The following is a 19,207-nucleotide window of genomic DNA, read 5'->3' on the forward strand; positions in this document are numbered from 1 at the left end:
AGAATTTTTCAAACTTTAATGTGATATTTTTAGATTTTCAGATTCTTATTCCTACTAGTGGGCTCCGCCCCTGCTTGCTTCGCTCGCCAACCCCTGGCGTTGGGGCATGACAAAGATTGAGATGTATGAATTAGATATAGAATAGTGTGCAGGTGTGGATGATGCATATAGAAAGCAAAAAATACAGTGTTTGGCACAGAGTAATGGTTTATTGGAATATTTCTTTGTACACAACATTAGTAGTAAAGATGGTGTCCTGTCCTTGAATGAGTCTTTCTTGGCATGGAGCATTTATAACTTTAACTTTAACGTCAGATGAACGTCGAACACGTGAGAAGGCAACATAAAGTTGTCCATGTCCAAAAATGGGCTCAGAGAGGTAGATGCCAACCTTGTCCATGGTTTGTCCTTGTGATTTGTTGATGGTCATGGCAAATGCAGGTTTAATGGGGAACTGTCGGCGTTTCAATGTAAAAGGTAATTCTAGGTCAGAACTCGTAAGGTCAATTCTAGGAATGAGAACAGTATTGTTAGCATGTGATCCTGTAAGAACTGTTGCTTGAATAACATTGTGTGTCATGGTGTTGACGACTAAACGTGTGCCATTGCATAAACCCTGTTTAGTGTTAAGGTTTCTTAATAGCATGATTATTGTTCCGTTTTTAAGGTTAAGATTGTGTTGTGGTAATCCAGCTGGGTTAATAGTGTTCAAATATTCTAAGGGGAAATTCAGATGTTCATTGTCGTCATCAGAGTCAACTTTGTCAGAGCTTAGAAAGAGCCGTGTCTCTCCAGGAAGTAATGAAATGACCTGGTTATTAATGTGATCAACATTAATATTTTTTGGACATAATATAGTGCGTTGTGTTAAAAGGGGCATTTGGTCTAAAGAGACCGCTGTTCCAAATATCTCCGTAAGTAAGTCGTCGCAGATGAAGGGTTGAAGAATTGTAATAATATCTGGGTGAAGTCCAGCTGTATTGGTGAGTGTACAATGTTCTAGTTGTAATAACCAATTGTTATATTCGGGATCTGGAAATCGCATGTTTTGTACCAAGTGTATCTTTAGAAAGCAAAGCCAATTGTTTGCGTAACATTTTTTGTTCCGCGGTTTTAGAATCGCGCCGAGGTGAATTTTTTTGTTTGATGCGGGTTCGTGTTTGTGGTCCCGTTACTCGAGCCGTCTAGTTTTGTATCCGTGATCGTGAATTGATGACTTGTTTGATCTTTATCGTTAGGAATATGGATAAGTAATAAGTAGGATCGAACTCACTGTTAATATGCGGACTGTTCGTTTCTTCGTATTATCACCAATCAGGTCTCGCGCCTGTATATGTATTGTAGTTCGGTCTCGTGTTGTTTATATGACGTCGTTGCGTATTTTAAGGTGGACTGAATAATAGCTGAGCGTATGGCATGTGGAGCAATAGGTAAGCACTGTCTAAAATCTACTCCTAATAAAAGTACCTTCACTCCAAAGGGAATATTATTATTCATCAACGCAATGCCAATTGTCCGCGTATTTTAAGGTGGACTGAACAATAGCTGAGCGCATTGTAAGTGGAGTAATAGTTAAGCACTGTCTAAAATCTCCTCGTAATAAAAGTACCTTTCCCGCAAAGGGAATATTATTACTCATTAACTTTTTTAGAAGTTTATCAATGGTGTTGAGTAAGTGACTGGATGCCATTGTACATTCATCTATAATTAATAGTGTGGCAAGACGGATGTCACGTGCATTGTTACTGTGCATTGTCATAGTGGATACCGATGTTTCTGTGATTGGGACCGGTATTTGGAATAAGGAGTGACATTTGTTTTTGGAGCCGAGACATTTTTTCTTCCGCGGTTTCAGAAGCGCTTTGTAGGTGCCGACGTGATTTGTGCATATTTGCGTTCTTGATTTGTTTCAGGGTGCACTGTTCCAATGCGATGTAATATTTGTCCACATACGCGAAAGCAGTATGGGTCATTGCCTTTTGGTGACCTGATATTTACTCCGGTAGATGCAAAATCAAATGAACTATTGTAGGATGTAATGCAGATGCGCCGCCGTGTATTTTGTTGTTTCATGCGGGTTCGTGTGTTTGGTCCCGTTATCCGAGCCGAATCGTTTTGTACCCGTGAGCGTGTATTCATGACTTGTTTGTTCCTCAGCATGCGAAATATGGATAAGTAATAAGGAGGATCGCACTCACTGTTAATATGGAGCCTTTTCTGCAGTTGAACGGTTAATAGTGGTTTATTGTAAGGAGATCCACCTATGCTGCCTAGTGTGAAGGTGTTGAGATGACGTATGTTTAATATGGACAGTTCCTTTAGGAATGGGGCTTTGGGTGTCACTTCTTATTGATGTTAGTGTGTTTGTGGGTCTGATTCGTCGTTGTTGAGAACGTTTCGTGTGCCATGTCTCGTCTCTAATGGGCCTGGCGTGACAGTCACGGCTTCTTTTTTTTGTTGCGTTAGCAGCTTGTTAAATCCTCCTGTTTGTGTGGGTCCCGTTTCGTGTGCAATGGGATTCGTGCGGCGTTGTGTGCTTTTGCGGCGTCTGAGCGGGGGGGGGGGGTATTGGGGGTTGTGGTGCATGATAGGTGGGGCGCGAGCGTCTTCTTTCTTTTTGTGTGCCAGGGGCTTGTTGAATCCCCTTCTTTGTGTGTGTCCCGTCCGTTGCTTGTAGGGTGGGTGGGGTGGTTTTGGGTTCTTTTTTTTTTGTGTGCCAGTGGCTTGTTGAATTGTCCTCTTTGTGTGTGTTCCGTCCGGTGCCTGTGGGGGGGGGGGGGGCTTGCAGGTGGGCGCGAGCGGCTTCTTTTTTTTTGTGTGCTAGTTTCGTGTGCAATGGGTTTCGTGCGGCGCTGTGCGTCGCCTGCGTTTGACTCCTTTTTTCTGTGCTGACTCCTTTTTTCTGTGGTCGAGGGGCCTCATTTCTTTGACTCCTTTTTTCTGTGCTCACTCCTTTTTTCTGTGGTCGCGGCCGCCTCTCGCGGAGCCTCATTTCTTGGGGCGCCTGCGCAGTACGTCTTTTTGCGGCTACGGCCCATGGCCGGATGTCCCTGCGTCCATCCGGTTTAGCATTCTCGGTTAGTAATATGGATAAACTAAAAAATAGCTAGAACTCGTGTCCCATGAGATGAGACTTTGTGCCAAAAGATGCAGATCACGTAGCATGGCAGCAGCAGCAATCCAGCCGCTGATCGAGCAAAGAGGAGGTAAAAAAATAAACTGTATTTGTTCCCCATTGTATCACCGTTTAAGAGGGGGTTTCGGAGGAGCGACCATGTCTCCTTGGGGTGCGTTCAGCCCCCCTTCTTCACATTGCGTGTGGCAGAGATGAGAAGTGGGTCGCACATAGCGCAGGCCAGGGGGCTTGGCGAGTGAAGTGAGCAGGGGGGGAACCCCCTAGTATATATACAGGGTGGTCCAGATGTAATTATGCAATTTTCATTATTCTATAACTTATTAAGTTTATTACATAGAGAATTCACAAAAAATTATTTTTGTTGCCGATAGATGGCAGCACCTGCCCTGCATTCCAAAATGGCGAGGAGACGGTGTTTATTACATGATATTTTGAACAATTCTATTGTCTTGTATTGTTTTCCTGCATTACATTAAAAGTTGCATAAATAGATCTGGACCACCCTATACTATATATATGTACATGAGGGTGGACCCAAAAATAACAAGAATTTTTTTTCTGGAGGCTGGAGGGACGTGAGTTCCGATGTTTGCTGCTATGTGCGCGTACTAGACTGCCCTTTCCATTATTTGGTCAAGCGATTGCATGATGCAGTACAGAGAAAATGACCTGAATTGTGGTGATCAGCATCACGACAACACTCCCACCCACACAGCGTTGAGTGTCCGGCCGTTTCTCAGAGTTTCCCACCCCACCCCTACTCCCCAGACCTTGCACCCTGCAAATTTTTTCTTATTTCCGAGAATGACGAGGGACCTTAAAGGAAAGCGTTTTTAGGATGTAGAGGAGGTCAAGAAGCAAACGGGTATTTTGAGGGTGATTCAATTTTGGGAATGTTCTGAGACATATACATTTTTTTTTTTAAATTCTTGTTATTTTTGGGTCCCCCCCTCATATAAATAAACATATATAAATATATATGTATATCCATCCATCCATTTTCCAACCCGCTGAATCCGAACACAGGGTCACGGGGGTCTGCTGGAGCCAATCCCAGCCAACACAGGGCACAAGGCAGGAACCAATCCTGGGCAGGGTGCCAACCCACCGTAGATATATGTATATGATATATAGTATCTGTCAAATAATACAAAGAGTACACAACACATTTTTCAACTTAATTGGGGCTCATCAGGTGTTTGCAATTTTTGCTCCCCCTCGAACCTCAGACATCAGTGTTGTGCCACGGTGGCTGGTTCACCTACTTGACAGGGTGAAGATCGGAGTATTACATGCATAGGTCTGATCAAACACGTGTCATATACTATTTGTATTATTTGGCAGGTACCACATATCATGTCTATGATCTGCTTCTTGCAACTGAGAGGGCATAGTGGAAGTCTGCCGACTGGCCAACCGACCACAAGTGTTATCTGGTAGGTGACCACCCAAATATCAGATTGTGCTCAGGCCTATGCAGACAGAGAGAGAGAGAGAGAGACAGATAGTTATACATATATACAAAACATTATTCTTCCTGGGCTACTGGCTCAAACTTCACTGGTTGCACATTGACCGAGTGTCTTGATTCTTTTTGAGAAGTGAAACAAATTCAGTTTTGCTTGAATCACTGGCTCATGTCTGATAAAAGTTTAAAAGCAGCCCAGCCTCAGGCTCGAGCGGCTCCCCTGTTTCATGGTTTATGGGCTGTAACACTGGCAAAAGTCCTAGTACTGTAGGTCTTATAATGAACCGAGATGTCAAACTGGATGAGCTTCAAAGTCCCTTGGCCTCCACCATTGAGGATGTGTGAACACACGGGCACAACATGCAATCTAATGCTCATGCATCGGGGTCATGTCACGAGCCCTTTGAAGGACACAGTCTCTTCATGGCACACCTCACTGACACAGAGGTCTTACTAGCACATAACATAAACCTGGAATCAGGACGGGGCACCAAAGCCACAGCAGAGAAATGTAATTTACTTTACTTTATTGTCATAACAGTATCAATTGTATGGAATTTGATGGGAAAAAGGAAGAGCCTGTCAGTGCTCCCTGGGGGGACTTATCTGTTAAATGTACTGCACCTCGACTATGTCCTATACATCTCATAAGAGATCAAATTAGTGGTTTTCCAAGTGCAGCCCTGAAGCAGGAAGGCATTTCATTTGTTGAAACCAGAAACATTTGTGAAATTTTCAAAAACATCTGTTGACTAAAATAAGAAAAGTAAATGCTTCATATGGAAATGACGTCAGTGATGTCAGTTAAAGGAGTCTTTAGAGTGGTGCACAATGAAATTCGAGAAAAACAAATCGTGGGTCATTGGTATATGTGGAAATATACGGGGGCACTATATGGCACCGCCAACTTCTGAATCTGAAGACGAGAATGTTAAATTTCATTATCTTGCTCATCTCACTTGCTGACATATTTGAAACTCCTCATTTGTCGTGGGGTCAAGTCATGGCCTTCAAAGACAGACATTTGGTCCTATGGACACACATTTTACTGGCAGTTCTCTTCCTATTCATTTTGTCCTGCGGGTTAAATTCGCTCGCCTCCTAATACAAGTGTGTTGAGTGTCCTGCGTTACAAAATGCCACATGTGTGAACTTTAGATGTGGTCAAGTGTACCGCGAGTCTAAAATGAGTCAAATTAATTTCTGAACTTATTCCTTTTGTTGTTTGTATTGTTTATCATTCTGATAGTAATGTCATTGCAGTGCCATTCTGAATTATTGTTTTCTGAAGGCACTGCCATTTTGTGCTGGTCTGTGACAGCCACAGTCATATTCTTCTTATATAATACCATATAATAATATAATAATAATAATAATATAATACCACACCTGATCAAAGCACTGTAATGTCCTTACATTGACGGATTAATGGCCAGAAGTCCACATGACCGTCATCATCAAGATCTTCCATGTGAACCCTGAATACCATGAGGACTGATTGAGGTCACTTATGTTAGGTAGAATGCCTAGAGTGGGCTGGGTGGTCTCATGGCCTTGGTACCCCTGCAGATTTTATTTTTTTCTCCAGCTGTCTGGAGTTTTTTTTTTGTTTTTGTGCCCTGTGTTGGCTTATAGCGGGTTGGAGAATGACATGTCCTCCCTGGCCATCGGACCTTACTTTAATTCTATGTTATTTAGTGTTCCCTAATTTTAATTCTTATTTATTTTGTCTTCATCCTGTAAAGCACTTTGAGCGACATCATTTGTATGAAAATGTGCTCTAGAAATAAATGTTGTTGTTGTCCGTTTGTCTGTCCACGATTTTAAATCACCTGTAACTCACAAACCTATTGACCAGAAATTTGGTACACATATACTACGTGATGTCTACTGTCTGCTTTCGGGGTGATGATTTTTATTCCTCTTTTTATTTTTATATTATTTTATTGTAGAATCAACTCTCAGCAGCAGCCAGCAGGGTGGCCGTGTGGCGCATGTGTTACGGGCGCCGTTCTCATTCCCTACCACCTTCACCGTCACTTCCCCTAACTCTTCATATCTTAAATCATTCTTGAGGCAGATTGAACACTTAAGTGCCAGCTTAACTCCTTCAGGGCTGATATTGACTTTTGTCAAAATTCAGGGGTAGCGGATGGTGATCACTGGTAAACTGCAAAAAAAACTCACCCATATGTTTTTGTTCAACTCTCTTTGCTAGAAGTAAAGTTACATAGCTATGTTAATTTAATCTCGATTCCCTACGCGTGCATGAGTAGCAAAGAGCAAACAACCTCTAAAATGGCACCGACATCTGGCGAGAGACCAAAGTGAATGTGCAAAGCAAAATACTCCACGGGCGTTTTACGTAATTTCGTTGAACAGAACTCTGACTTGTCGGACTCAGAGTTTGATGCAAGTGATCTGGAGATGGATATTGAAAACGAAAGTGAGGTACTTTCATATAGCTGATGTGCCTACAGCAGCATTCGCCTGGGAGGGCCACCACATATTGAGTTACACTGTAACTGCCACCACAACCCACCTGCTGTGCGCAGACAGCCATGCAGCAGGCCCACTGTGCATTCCTGCTGTCCACCCAGCCACTGCCACCAGAGATGCCGAACATGAGCCAACAGCAGCCACGGCACGTAGCAACAGACATTTTATGTTGATTTATGTGTGAAATCCATTGTTTTGTGTGCTTTTCAGAAAACTGAGTTTTTTGGAAAAAATATTCAGCTCTCAAAGAGTTAAGTGAAAAATTAAGAAAAATGTACTAAGGAATTGCAACACAAAAATGGACTTAATCAGTTTAACGCAAAAAGATGCTGACGGAAGAAGAGAAGAAGTGAGCCACTAGAGTGGAGAAAACGAGCTTCTCCCGAAGTAGCAAGCGCATCAACCTCTGAGCAAACGAATGCTAAACTTACAGAGAAAGAGGAGGAAAACTATAAGCCAAGTGGATTCACTGCACGTTATTGTGCAGTCCGCCATTGCTGGTTGTGAATAATAATTATTGTTCCGCTAAAAGACTAGTGAGAGCTTTTTGAAAAGTAAACTGGAGAAAAGACGTAGGTGAAAGCCAATGAGTGCCGTAAACCAGAAAGTCGGGCACACCAAAGCCAAATCCTGACCCAAAAACAAACTCAAAAATACTAGCATGAGTCGAGAATAAGAAAATATATTTGAGTAAAGAGTTTTGGAATCTGCCCACATGGATAGAGAATGAACTTTTTGATGGCCTTAACATTCATCACATCAACATTACGATCTCCGAGAACACATCCCTAACTGGATGGGAAGCTTCCTAACAACGGGACCACAAATGGCGATGACTGTGAAACCTACAAAAATGGCGGTGTAAACTGCCCAAACAAATTTATAGAATTGACAAAAGGCGCTAATCTACAAGCAAATAGTAAAATCGGATTCTAGGCTATAAGGTGGTGGACTTCATACAAAGTACAAGTATAACAATGATGTCCTTTGCCAGTCATGACACTCAACTCCTATTTAAAATGGAGGCAAGCACATCAGCCATTCCCTCTTTGGACTGAAGCACTCTCAAATACTAATCTCCTTCTTTCTCTTTCTAGCATTGGAAGATGCCAACAGGTTCTTCCAAGAACGCTTTATAATGTTTGGACCTTTTGCATTGGTGCCTGGACCTTGGATTCTCATATTGTATTTTGGTTTTTCTGCTTGTTCTCTACTCTCCTACCCGTGTTTGGACCTTTCTGCTTGACGCTAAGCTTAGATTTTGTCTTATACTTCATTGTTGTTCTGACAGGAAGAGCGAGGGACAAAATAGTTCACAACAGGACCAGAAGATGGGACATGGACAACAAAACAGGCACAACCGAAAAGTCAAAACACACAGTCGGTAAGCCGACAATCAGAATTCTAAATTGTCGTCAACATTTCCTTTGAAAGGATCAAAAGTACAATACTCCAATGTCTTTGTTTTCATTCTGTAAACTCAGATGAGTAGGAAGTGTTCATCATGACCATTATACCTACGATCCTGTGGTATCACAGCCACACAATTCCGGGACTTTTACCTGTCAAATCTGTACAGACCACTCTATAAAATGGCGGCACCTGTAAAACTAAAGGTGCAAAAGTAATTCAGTAAATTCAGTTAAGGAAAATCGTTTTCAGAATTGGAATCTCCCAAAGGTTTAAAATAAACCTGAAAAGGTCCACCTAAGGGCAAGAAGAAAGCCACAAAAATTTGAAACGAAATCAAATCTCAATAATGGCTCTTTCGTTCGTCTTCTTGTTCACACGCACTCTTGTTTCAGAGGGTCCTTAACAAAATACATTACATTTTTTTGAGAATTTTTAATTTCACACGTGCAAAACTGGCAAAACCAAAGAATGAATATTTTATACCTGTGAACTGGGTACCAATGCTTTCCACCAGTGGCCACCTTTGATCAAATCCACATCACCGAGGGGCATTGTCACCTTGCCAATGACACAGTGGCGTGAAAACTTGTCAAAGTCAATGATGGACAGAAGGAGGGTGCGTCGCTGAGCTTCCATGAACGGAATGTCAAAGGTATAACGCTCCTCAAACACCGGATTCTGGGTCTTCCGCTTGACACCAGTCTGCCGTGAGTTCTTCTGGTCAGGTAACAAACTTATTTTCACATAAGGGTTGGAGTGGGCCATGTCCTGGCGGGTGCTGTCACAGGACATGGGAAGGGGCAGGTCCCGGGCTTCAATGATACGCACAGTCAGATGGTTCTGCATGAGGTCATACTGTGTGCTAAAATGTAACATGCCCAGCTGGTATCGTGATACAATCTCCTCGTCTGTCAAGGAATCCACATCATCACAACCTGAATCCATGGAGTATAGCCGCGGCTCAAACTTGCGGAAGTAGTCATCGTCAGCCGCATAAGTCTTGCGTAGTAAAGTGGGCTGGACCGCCTCCTTCTTAGAGCTAATGGCCCAAAACTCGATTGGCTTGATGTCAATCAAAGGGGAGCTTGGCCTTCTGGTGTCCAAACCTGTGGAAGGAGCAGATGTTTGAGTTAAAACATGACAGGGAGGCTGAAGGTCAAAGAACAGAAAGTGTGAGAGAGACAGCAGGGGGGATTGTGTAGGGGTGGGAGACAGATAGAAGAACACAGAGGTAACCTTCAGTGAAAGATAAGCTAGTGAACCTGCCAGAAAGTGAGGTACTGAGACTTGGGGTCATACCTCAAATGGAGGAGCATTGGGTACCATGAGGAAGAAGAAGCCGAAGATCAATAAAACTAATTGTTACTCTGATATGTGGGGGGCAAACAAGGTGTCCCTGTATATCAGCTTTGACCTCAGCCCACTTAAAACTGGAATGAATATCCTAGATAGCGAACACTAAAGGAAGAAGACTGGCCCAGTGCCACCCACAGGGTAATGACCTCTTCTCACATTTACAGTAGTCACACACGTGTGAGAAGGAGGAAGCTATATGGACCAAGTGAGGGTAATTCCACGCCAGGCCAGGGGGGTGGTGGGGTGCGCTAAACCTTCTTCTATTATCTCTGCAGACTAGACAGGGGAGAACCTGTCTGACTTGTCCCTGAAGACGTCGCTTCCTGTTCCGGCGCCCCAAAAGAACGTCATTTCCAGTTACAATGTCAGGAGAATGACACTTCCAGTTCCCGTATATCACTTCCGGTCTTGGCATTTAAAGCCGTCTTCTAAACAACCATTCTTCATTTCTTGTTTGGACTCCCTATAAGACACAACTGTCTTGTTTTTTAAAAGCCATTGCAGCCGGGGATATCATACAGGTGGCTGCTACCAAACCTTTTTAAGTGTGTCAAGTCTGATCATTTCACGCAGTACACTCTGTATCCTGGAAGTGTGGGTAATCATGGCAGAGGAAATTAGGCTGTACTGTCCCTGTTCAATAGGCAATTGATACCATTTTAGAGTAAAGGAAGAAGGTACCACCAGGGTGGGCAACCTGGGCATTTACAGAGGTAAGCTATAGTCAGCGGGAGGAACGACCAACAGTCTTACTGGAAATGCGGCGAGTGAGGGTGTATGCGGAGCGAGACGTGTCTGAGCTTGATCTTCTGCGGTCCGGAGAGGAGTCCTGGGGTGTGGCAGGGGGGTCACTTGCTGTATTGTCAGAGTCGCCCTCTTTATCCTCATTCTGGTCATTAACCCTGAAAGAAAGCACAACAAAACCTACTCAGAATTTTGATTACTCACATCTCACAGCCTGAACCCTGTTATGATGTTTGGCTGAGCCGCCTTGCATGTGTAGTTTGAACCATCTCTCCACATTCACGTGAGCATCCTTTCCTTACGATTGTGGTGTTTTATATATTTAGATATTTTTTAAATTTATTTAATTTTTTTTTTATTATTTACATATATTTTTTTGAGCTCACATATTTTTTCCGTGGTTCAGAATTACAGGGAAACCCTTGCATCTTTGGTTTCCTATTGCAATTTTACTTTAGACTTGTTAATTTAATATGTTTAATTGTTTTTCAATGGGTGCAGATGTTTTGGTTCTCTCAGCAGTTGCAACACATGACACTGGTGTGACCATATATAAGCTGGCACTCCAGGTGACTCATTAAGTTCGTGGATAATCGATGGAACCCTTATACAAAGCAGAGTGTCGGCTATTTGGAAAATCAACTAGAAATTGAGTTTCTGACTACGAGTTTGTGTTCACTTTCTGGTTTTGTAGAAGGACAGGCTGGATTTCTTGTTTTTGACATGGCAGGTTGGTAACCTAAATCTCATCTTCTGACCCAGTTTTCTCCACCCTTGGGGTCTGCCACTTTTAAACCTCTAGACAAAACATCGTCTGAGGACTCAGGCTTCTTCCTACACCCCTAAGACATTTATGTTTTAGCACAGGTTCATTCCCTGGCTACGTCTTTTTTGTTAATTTTTCAGTCTGGCTTACTTATTATGCTTATTTCTGTTTTTACTGTTCTCTTCTCTTTATCATTTAGTTTCATGTATTACTATTTTTATTTTGTTTAAATATATTTATGCATTGTTTCTTTACATGTCTTTAAGTGTCTTTTGTGTTTTTGGGGGGGGTGGAATCCCAGGGGCAGTACCACCCCTTGCATCACTGAAAGAGGCCGCTCCCATCCCCATATAAAAGAAAGTAGTCCCCACGGTTCATTGAATGCACTATGGTGGAGTGTTGGTGGGTTTTTCTGTGTTGCTTCTTTGAGTTTGGTGGTTTGATTTGCTCTTTTCTTTTGCATTTATTTAAGGGTTTCGTTTAAGGATTTGCAGTGGGACTTGTTTGCTTTCAGATGGCCTTGTTGGCAACTCCTTTTGCATCTTTTTTCATATTTTTGTCAATAAATCTCCTTTTATAAAGATTGTTTTATGGCTATTTTGAGGGCATTATATATATATATATATATATATATATATATATATATATATATATATATATATATATATATATATATCTGTGGTGGGTTGGCACCCTGCCCGGGATTGTTTCCTGCCTTGTGACCTGTGTTGGCTGGGATTGGCTCCAGCAGACCCCCGTGACCCTGTGTTCAGATTCAGCGGGTTGGAAAATGGATGGATGGATGGATATATATATATATATATATATATATATATATATATATATATATATATATATATATATATAAAGTCCTAAGCCTAAAAGTGCAAAGATTTTGTGCAACAAGTTAATGTGATATTTTTTTTACTTTTTTGTCACGCTTTAAATCGGACTTATTTTAAAACCTACATATATATTTTTGGTATCATTCTTTTCAGAATTTATCAAACTTTAATGTGATGTTGTTAGATTTTCAGATTCTTATTCCATTTTGAAAGTATCAATTAAAAAATATCAAGAACTCACGTCCCACGAGACAAGACTTTGTGCCAAAACCATGGCCGGGGCTGTAAATAAAATACAAAGAGTAGCACAGCTGCTGTACATGCTTTTAAATGTTCTAGCACCGCGCGAGATGAAGATCACGCAGCACAGCAGCAGCAGCACAGCAGCTGATCGAGCAAAGAGGAGGTAAAAAAACAAAAAACTATTATTTGTTTCCCATTGTATCACCATTTAAGAGGGGGTTTCGGAGGAGCAACCACGTCACCTTGGGGTGCGTTCAGCCCCCCTCTTCATAACACGAGCGGCAGACTGGCTGCAACTGGGGGTTGGGCGCCAAAGGCAACGGGGGGCTTGCCCCCCTAGTGCATATTATATATATATATATATATATATATATATATATATATATATATATATATATATATATATATATATATATATATATATATACACACACACACACACAGTCATGGCCGAAATTATCAGCACCCCTGGAATTTTCCCAGAAAATGCACCATTTCTCCCAGAAAACTGTTGAAATTACAATTAATTAATTATTGTTTTGGTATACATGTTTATTTCTTTTATGTGCATTGGAACAACACAAAAAAAAATGAAAAAAAGCCAAATCTGACATCACGTCAAACAGAACTCCAAAAATGGGCTGGACAAAATTATTGGCACCCTCAACTTAATATTTGGTTGCACGCCCTTTGGAAAAAATAACTGAAATCAAGCGCTTCCTCTAACCATCAACAAGCTTGTTACACCTCTCAATTGGAATTTCCGACCACTCTTCTTTTGCAAACTGCTCAAGGTCTCTCAGATTTGAAGGGTGCCTTCTCCCAACAGCAATTTTGAGATCTCTCCATAAGTGTTCAATCAGATTTAGATCCGGACTCATTGCTGGCCACTTCAGAACTCTCCAGCACTTTGTCTTCAACCATTTCTGGGTGCTTTTACAGGTATGTTTGGGGTCATTGTCCTGCTGGAACACCCATGACCTCTGACGCAGACCCAGCTTTCTGACACTGGGCCCTACATTGCGCCCCAATATCTTTTGGTAGTCTTCAGATTTCATAATGTCTTGCACACAGTCAAGGCATCCAGTGCCAGAGGCAGTGGATCTTAGAACCTCCACTATGTTTGACTGTAGGTACTGAGTTCTTTTCTTCGTAGGCCTCATTCTGTTTTCTGTAAACAGTAGAATGATAAGCTTTACCAAAAAGCTCTACCTTGGTCTCATCTGTTCACAAGATATTCGCCCAGAAGGATTTTGGCTTCCTCAAGTACATTTTGGCAAACTCCAGTCTGGCTTTTTTATGTTTCTGTGTCAGCAGTGGGGTCCTCCTGGCTCTCTTGCCGTAGCGTTTCATTTTGTTTAGATGTCGATGGATAGTTCGAGCTGACACTTGGTTAATTCTTTAATTTATTGACTTGCCCATTTAAAAAGTTGACAGTTACTATTAGATAACAGTAATTGACTTCCGGAATTAAGTTAGGATAATAATAGTAAACCAAACATTATTAAAAATGGAAAGTTATTTAACATTGAAATAATCTACCATATCTGGAATTAATTCTGCTAGTTGACTAATTTAAACGTGCCACAGTGAAGCAATAATGTGTGCCCCCTTCCACAATTCAGACATACCGTTTATACTTGCGTATAAGTCGGGTCTTGAAACCCAAAAAATCGATCATAAAATCAGACCCCGACTTATGCACCCGTTCAAAAATACGACACTTAATTTTTACATCTCTCTCCTCCTCCAATCTCGCACCAGTTTTTCAGACACATCAAATTTTGTTGCAGCAGCACAGTTACGAATTTCTTTCGCTACTTCAATGACTTTTAATTTAAAACCAGCTTCATATTTTCTTCTGATCGAACGCTCCATCGTAGATAAGGGATGCTCTTATGATAAAGGTGTATGAGGGTGTGAGATACAAAAAAAAGAAAGCAGTGCAAACGTCACTTCAGAATAGTTTGGGTATCGCTGTGTGGTCATGTAGACACAATACATAGAAAAGAAAGGCCGTGTGCTCCGTGGTTACTCTTTCAGGTGGGCTTTAGCATATCATAATCTCTTGGACCAATAGCGTGAGTTTTCCACATTCGACTTATACGACCAACATTATAAAATACCAGAAATTACACAACTCCCGACTTATACGAGGGAGAACTTATCCATGAGTATATATGGTAAGTCCTGTAATGTAACGCAGCCCATGTGGTGATTGTGAATCAAGCGCTCTCGAGCACCACTGACCATATTCCACAAAACTACGCATCTCATTCTCAGACTGGTAAGGAAGGAGGGATCTGGAACAATCCACATTTATTAAAAATGTTTACAATACGAGAAAGAACAGCTTTAATGACTTGCTCAGGGTCTCACAATGAGTAGGACGTGAGCACAAACGGGCAGCCTTGAGGTGTAAAATTCAGTGTCACAGCCACCTAACCAAATGAGTCAGCAGAAGAAAATGACAAAATTCTGAAAGCATGGCCTGCTCAAATGAAGAGACCTGGAGACTCGCCTGGTCTTTTATAAAAAGCTGCACTCACATTAAACCCAATCAAAGAAAAGTAGAATAAAAAAGTGAAAAGCTGGGCTCATGGATGAACCCGAATTTCTGCACAACACTGCCTGGTGGTCACCGCCTCATTATGAGCCCACGCAGTAGCCTGAAGCTGGTGACTCATCTACTCCTCTACTGCCACAGGAACTAAAATTCCTTCTGTGTCTGTTGCTCCGATCTGATAGAATCCTACACCCCCCCCAACCCCCAAAAGGCCCCCCCCCCCCCCCCCCCCCACCTCTTTCATTTCCAGACAGAGTTGTTATCAAATATTACGATTGATTTTTCCCCACTCACTCTAATCCTCTAAAGCTTTTATTCTGGCATTTAACTGTGGAGGAACAAACATCCTCAATTTCGTTTCTGCTCCCACTCACACGTCCTCAGCTATTCATTTACTGCCTTGGTCACTGTGCCGGACGCTGCTGCTCTCCAAACAAGTCCGTGTTTACATGGCTTTCATTTTTTCCAGCACACTCCAGAAACATCCTCAGTCTGTGTCACTCCTGAACCTCACCATTACTAGCATGCATTGTAATAGCCGCCCCAGAAAAAGATTTCAAAATATAATATCATTTTCAATAAAGAACGCAACTCTTTTACTTTTTTTTAATGCAATTCAAAACCTCAAAATATCAAACTTAAACAAGTGCTGAAGTGAGCGCCACCTGCAGCTCTGAAAGTACATGTGCGGCTGCATATCAGGGGTGTACACTCACAATGGAGGACACGTCTGCTACGTAACTCGGGGGGTAACATTGGCCCCTCTTCAAACTTATGCAAGGAAATCGTGTCTGATTTTGTGATTATCTGCAATGTAATGCAACGCTTTTTTGGTTCTGACTTCACAGTCATTAAGGAAAGATGGGGGGCACTGTGAGGCCAGGGTCATCTTACTGGCTGCGTTTAGTCCCAGAACATGAACTCTACCAACTGCATGACTACTACAGTAATTCTCCACAGGAATCTGGGTGTAAGGCAGGTAGCAGCCCTGTATGGGACACCCAGGGCACACACGTGCATACACGCCCACGGCCAAGCGATAATTTAATTATTAATAATTATTAATAATTAATAATTTTTTTACCTGCATTATTATCAGTCTTTAATTTAATATTGTTTTTTGTATCAGTAAGGTGCTGCTGGAGTATGTGAATTTCCCCTTGGGATTAATAAAGTATCTATCTATCTATCTATCTATCTATCTATCTATCTATCTATCTATCTATCTATCTATCTATCTATCTATCTATCTATCTATCTATCTATCTATCTAATTTAGTGCCACTAGTCAAACTGACACACGTGACTTCAAGATGGACAAGAAAATCACAAACATGCATCACAGAAAATGAGCGTAGGCATGGGGAGAATCCACACAGACAGGGACCATCTTGGGATCCTGAAAATGAGAAGTGGCTCTTAATAATGATAATAATAATAATGTTAATAATAATAATCTCTATATTATATAAAAAATCTTGGGACAAGACAAGACCTTTTCAGAGAGACGAGACTTGACTTTTTCAGAGAGACACTTTCATGTCCTGTGAGATGAGACTTTGTGCCAAGAGATTTAACCAGCCAACATAGAACGTCATAATAATTCAAAAACATTGGCGCGATACCCATGCAGAGCAGGTTAGAGATAATGGAAGTACGGAAATTCGAAAGTCTCAAAACAATGATAATAAAGATTGCATTAGCGCAAACAAACGGAAATTATTACTCGGTGAAATAGCGGAACAGCGAAACGAGATTGATTATATAGTTCTGATTTAAACTTTAAGTCGGAGACTTGTAAATCGTCTAATTCGTGTTGCCAGGAGGGGACAGTTCCGTCTCTCAATTAAAAGAATAGAAAATCTTCCTCTTCATAGGGGCGCGCCTCAGGAGCAGGACCCCCAGCAGGAGCAGAGGATGTCTGGGGGAGAAGAGAGACACGGCAGTGAGACAAAAGGACAGCTGCTGTACAGACTTTTAAACGTTCGAAGCGCAGATCACGCAGCACGGCAGCAGCAGCAGTAAGCCAGCAGCTGATCGAGCAAAGAGGAGGTAAAAAAACTGTATTTGTTACCCGTTGTATCACCGTTTAAGAGGGGGTTTCGGAGGAGCGACTGCATCTCCTTGGGGTGCGTTCAGCCCCCCTCTTCACAACATGAGCGGCAGAGACGCAAAGTAGGTGGTGCGAAGCGCAGACCATTGGCATAGGGGGGTTAGGGTTGGCAAGCTGAAGCGAGCGGGGAGCAAAGTAATAACAATAATAATCATTTTTTTACATTTATATAATGCTTTTCTCACTTCTCAAAGCACTTTACACAGTGAGTAGGGAGCGGCTTCAACCACCACTACAGTGTGCCATCCACATGGATGATGTGACAGCCGCCATTTTGCTTCAGTACACTCGCTACACATTTGCTGTTAGGTGGTGAAGTGGTGAGAGTGAGACAGTTAGAGACAGGGAATGATTAGGTCAGCCAGAATGACCACTCCATGCAGGGCAATTCAGCCAGGACATCGGGATACACCCTGCTCGTTACCAAGGATGCCCAGGGATCTTTAATGAACACAGAGAGAGGACCTTTGGTTTTACCATTTTTACAGTGCAGTGTCCCCATCACTGCACTGGGTCACTGGGATCCACACTCAGACCTCAGGGTAAGTGCCCCCTCCTGGCCTCACCAGCACATCTTCCAGCAACAACCCAAACTTTTCTTGGTTGGTCTCGTATCTACAGTAAATACTGGCCAGGCCTGAACATGTGTAGCTTCAGGTGGATGACCTCTTCTGCAGGGCATGTGGTATATGGCTGCTGACTACTTATCATTACACATCCATGCTGCTCCAAGCTGAAATGCTTGCATTCTTTTTTATTCATCCATTCATTTTCTCAACCCACTTATCCATGGCAGGGTCACAGGGCAACTGGTGCCTACCCCAGCAATCACTGGGTGCAAAGCAGGGCACCAGTCCATCAAAGAGTATTCTTTTTCAATAATGCTTCATTATTTATTACACTATTTTATATCCCTGATCATAATGTCTTTTTCAATTACAGTAGATCTCCAATTATTGAAGTTAATGTGGACTGATGCTGCAACAGATAACTGAAAACTTAGATAAAACGGATGGCCATGGCCATTTCGGTTTAAAATTCCACATGTAAGGATACCGCAACACACTTCCTTTGCCCACTCATCGTGATATTCAAGATGAAGACTTAATGAACTACGGAAATGTATAATCACAAAAATCCAAAGCAAACAAACCAGTAGAGCAGGTGCACATGGCCAACACTGGCGACACACTGACAATGGCCGAGGGGTGCAGTTGGAGTGGGGTGCATGAGCCCACATTCCCACAGTCACCAGCTCCTCGACCACTCGCCTGGTACAGTCGAGGTTAAAAGTAAAGTAGAGGATTCGTGGCAAAGCTTTTATGAATTTTAAGGAAGGTAGTGTAGTTATGATTACAGATTCACCTTGGCTAATGCAGAACCTTAGTTATTCAGGGTGTGGATAATCGGGGTTCTACTGTATTCTAGACATTGCTAATTACAGTATGCTGAAAATCAATCCGCTTCTAGCACATTTCAAGGGTGCCAGTATAATTCTGACTTACTGAAGGAATAATGTGACAGGGCCATTGTGAACTGGGCTCTTTAAATAGAATGGGATATTAAAAATTCACTTCAATTGAATATTTAAACAGAATTAAAATTAGAACTGGTTAAAGCTGTGCCTGGAGACGTGTAAGCCCCGTTGCCTCCAAATGGATGACTAGAAAGCAGGAGGCACTCTGAATTGTCTGGAATAAGCCAATGTTTACAGGTAGCCATGGAATTGCTGCATTTAAGATGACGAGCGCTTTTTAGCTTTGATTCTTTTATAGGGGAGCCAGGATTAGTTCTTGTGGGGAACTAAACACAATAATCCCTCAACGTCAAGTCAAATCGTGAAGCAGGCGATAACAGGAGGAGTGTGACAGTGGCCGTACCTAACAAGAAGATAGCTGGCACCGCCGAGAAAACACCAACTGCACTTTGTTGTAGGATATAAAGATGGATTAAGATTATTATCTGAACACTAAATGGCTGAAGCACTGCATCTCTTTTTTAGTATTTCAACCTGGAAATAACCTTTAAGTGTTTTTCTTGCTACAGATGCATGGAGAG

The 19,207-nt window shown here is 42.1% G+C and overlaps 1 protein-coding gene across 2 annotated transcripts in view; it reads right to left on the reverse strand.

The window, feature by feature from the left end:
• The window catches only part of syt17 (synaptotagmin XVII), a 55,708-nt gene that overhangs the window by 17,800 nt on the left and 18,701 nt on the right, over positions 1 to 19,207 (reverse strand). For both annotated transcript variants that reach the window (XM_051933947.1, XM_028814080.2), the window contains 2 exons: positions 10,626 to 10,774; positions 9,000 to 9,622 (listed from right to left, as the gene is read on the reverse strand). In XM_051933947.1, coding sequence (XP_051789907.1) covers positions 9,000 to 9,622; positions 10,626 to 10,774 — 772 coding nt within the window. The remainder of the gene's footprint in view (positions 1 to 8,999; positions 9,623 to 10,625; positions 10,775 to 19,207) is intronic.

This window comes from Erpetoichthys calabaricus, chromosome 11, assembly GCF_900747795.2.
Source record: "Erpetoichthys calabaricus chromosome 11, fErpCal1.3, whole genome shotgun sequence".
Taxonomy (NCBI): domain Eukaryota; kingdom Metazoa; phylum Chordata; class Cladistia; order Polypteriformes; family Polypteridae; genus Erpetoichthys; species Erpetoichthys calabaricus.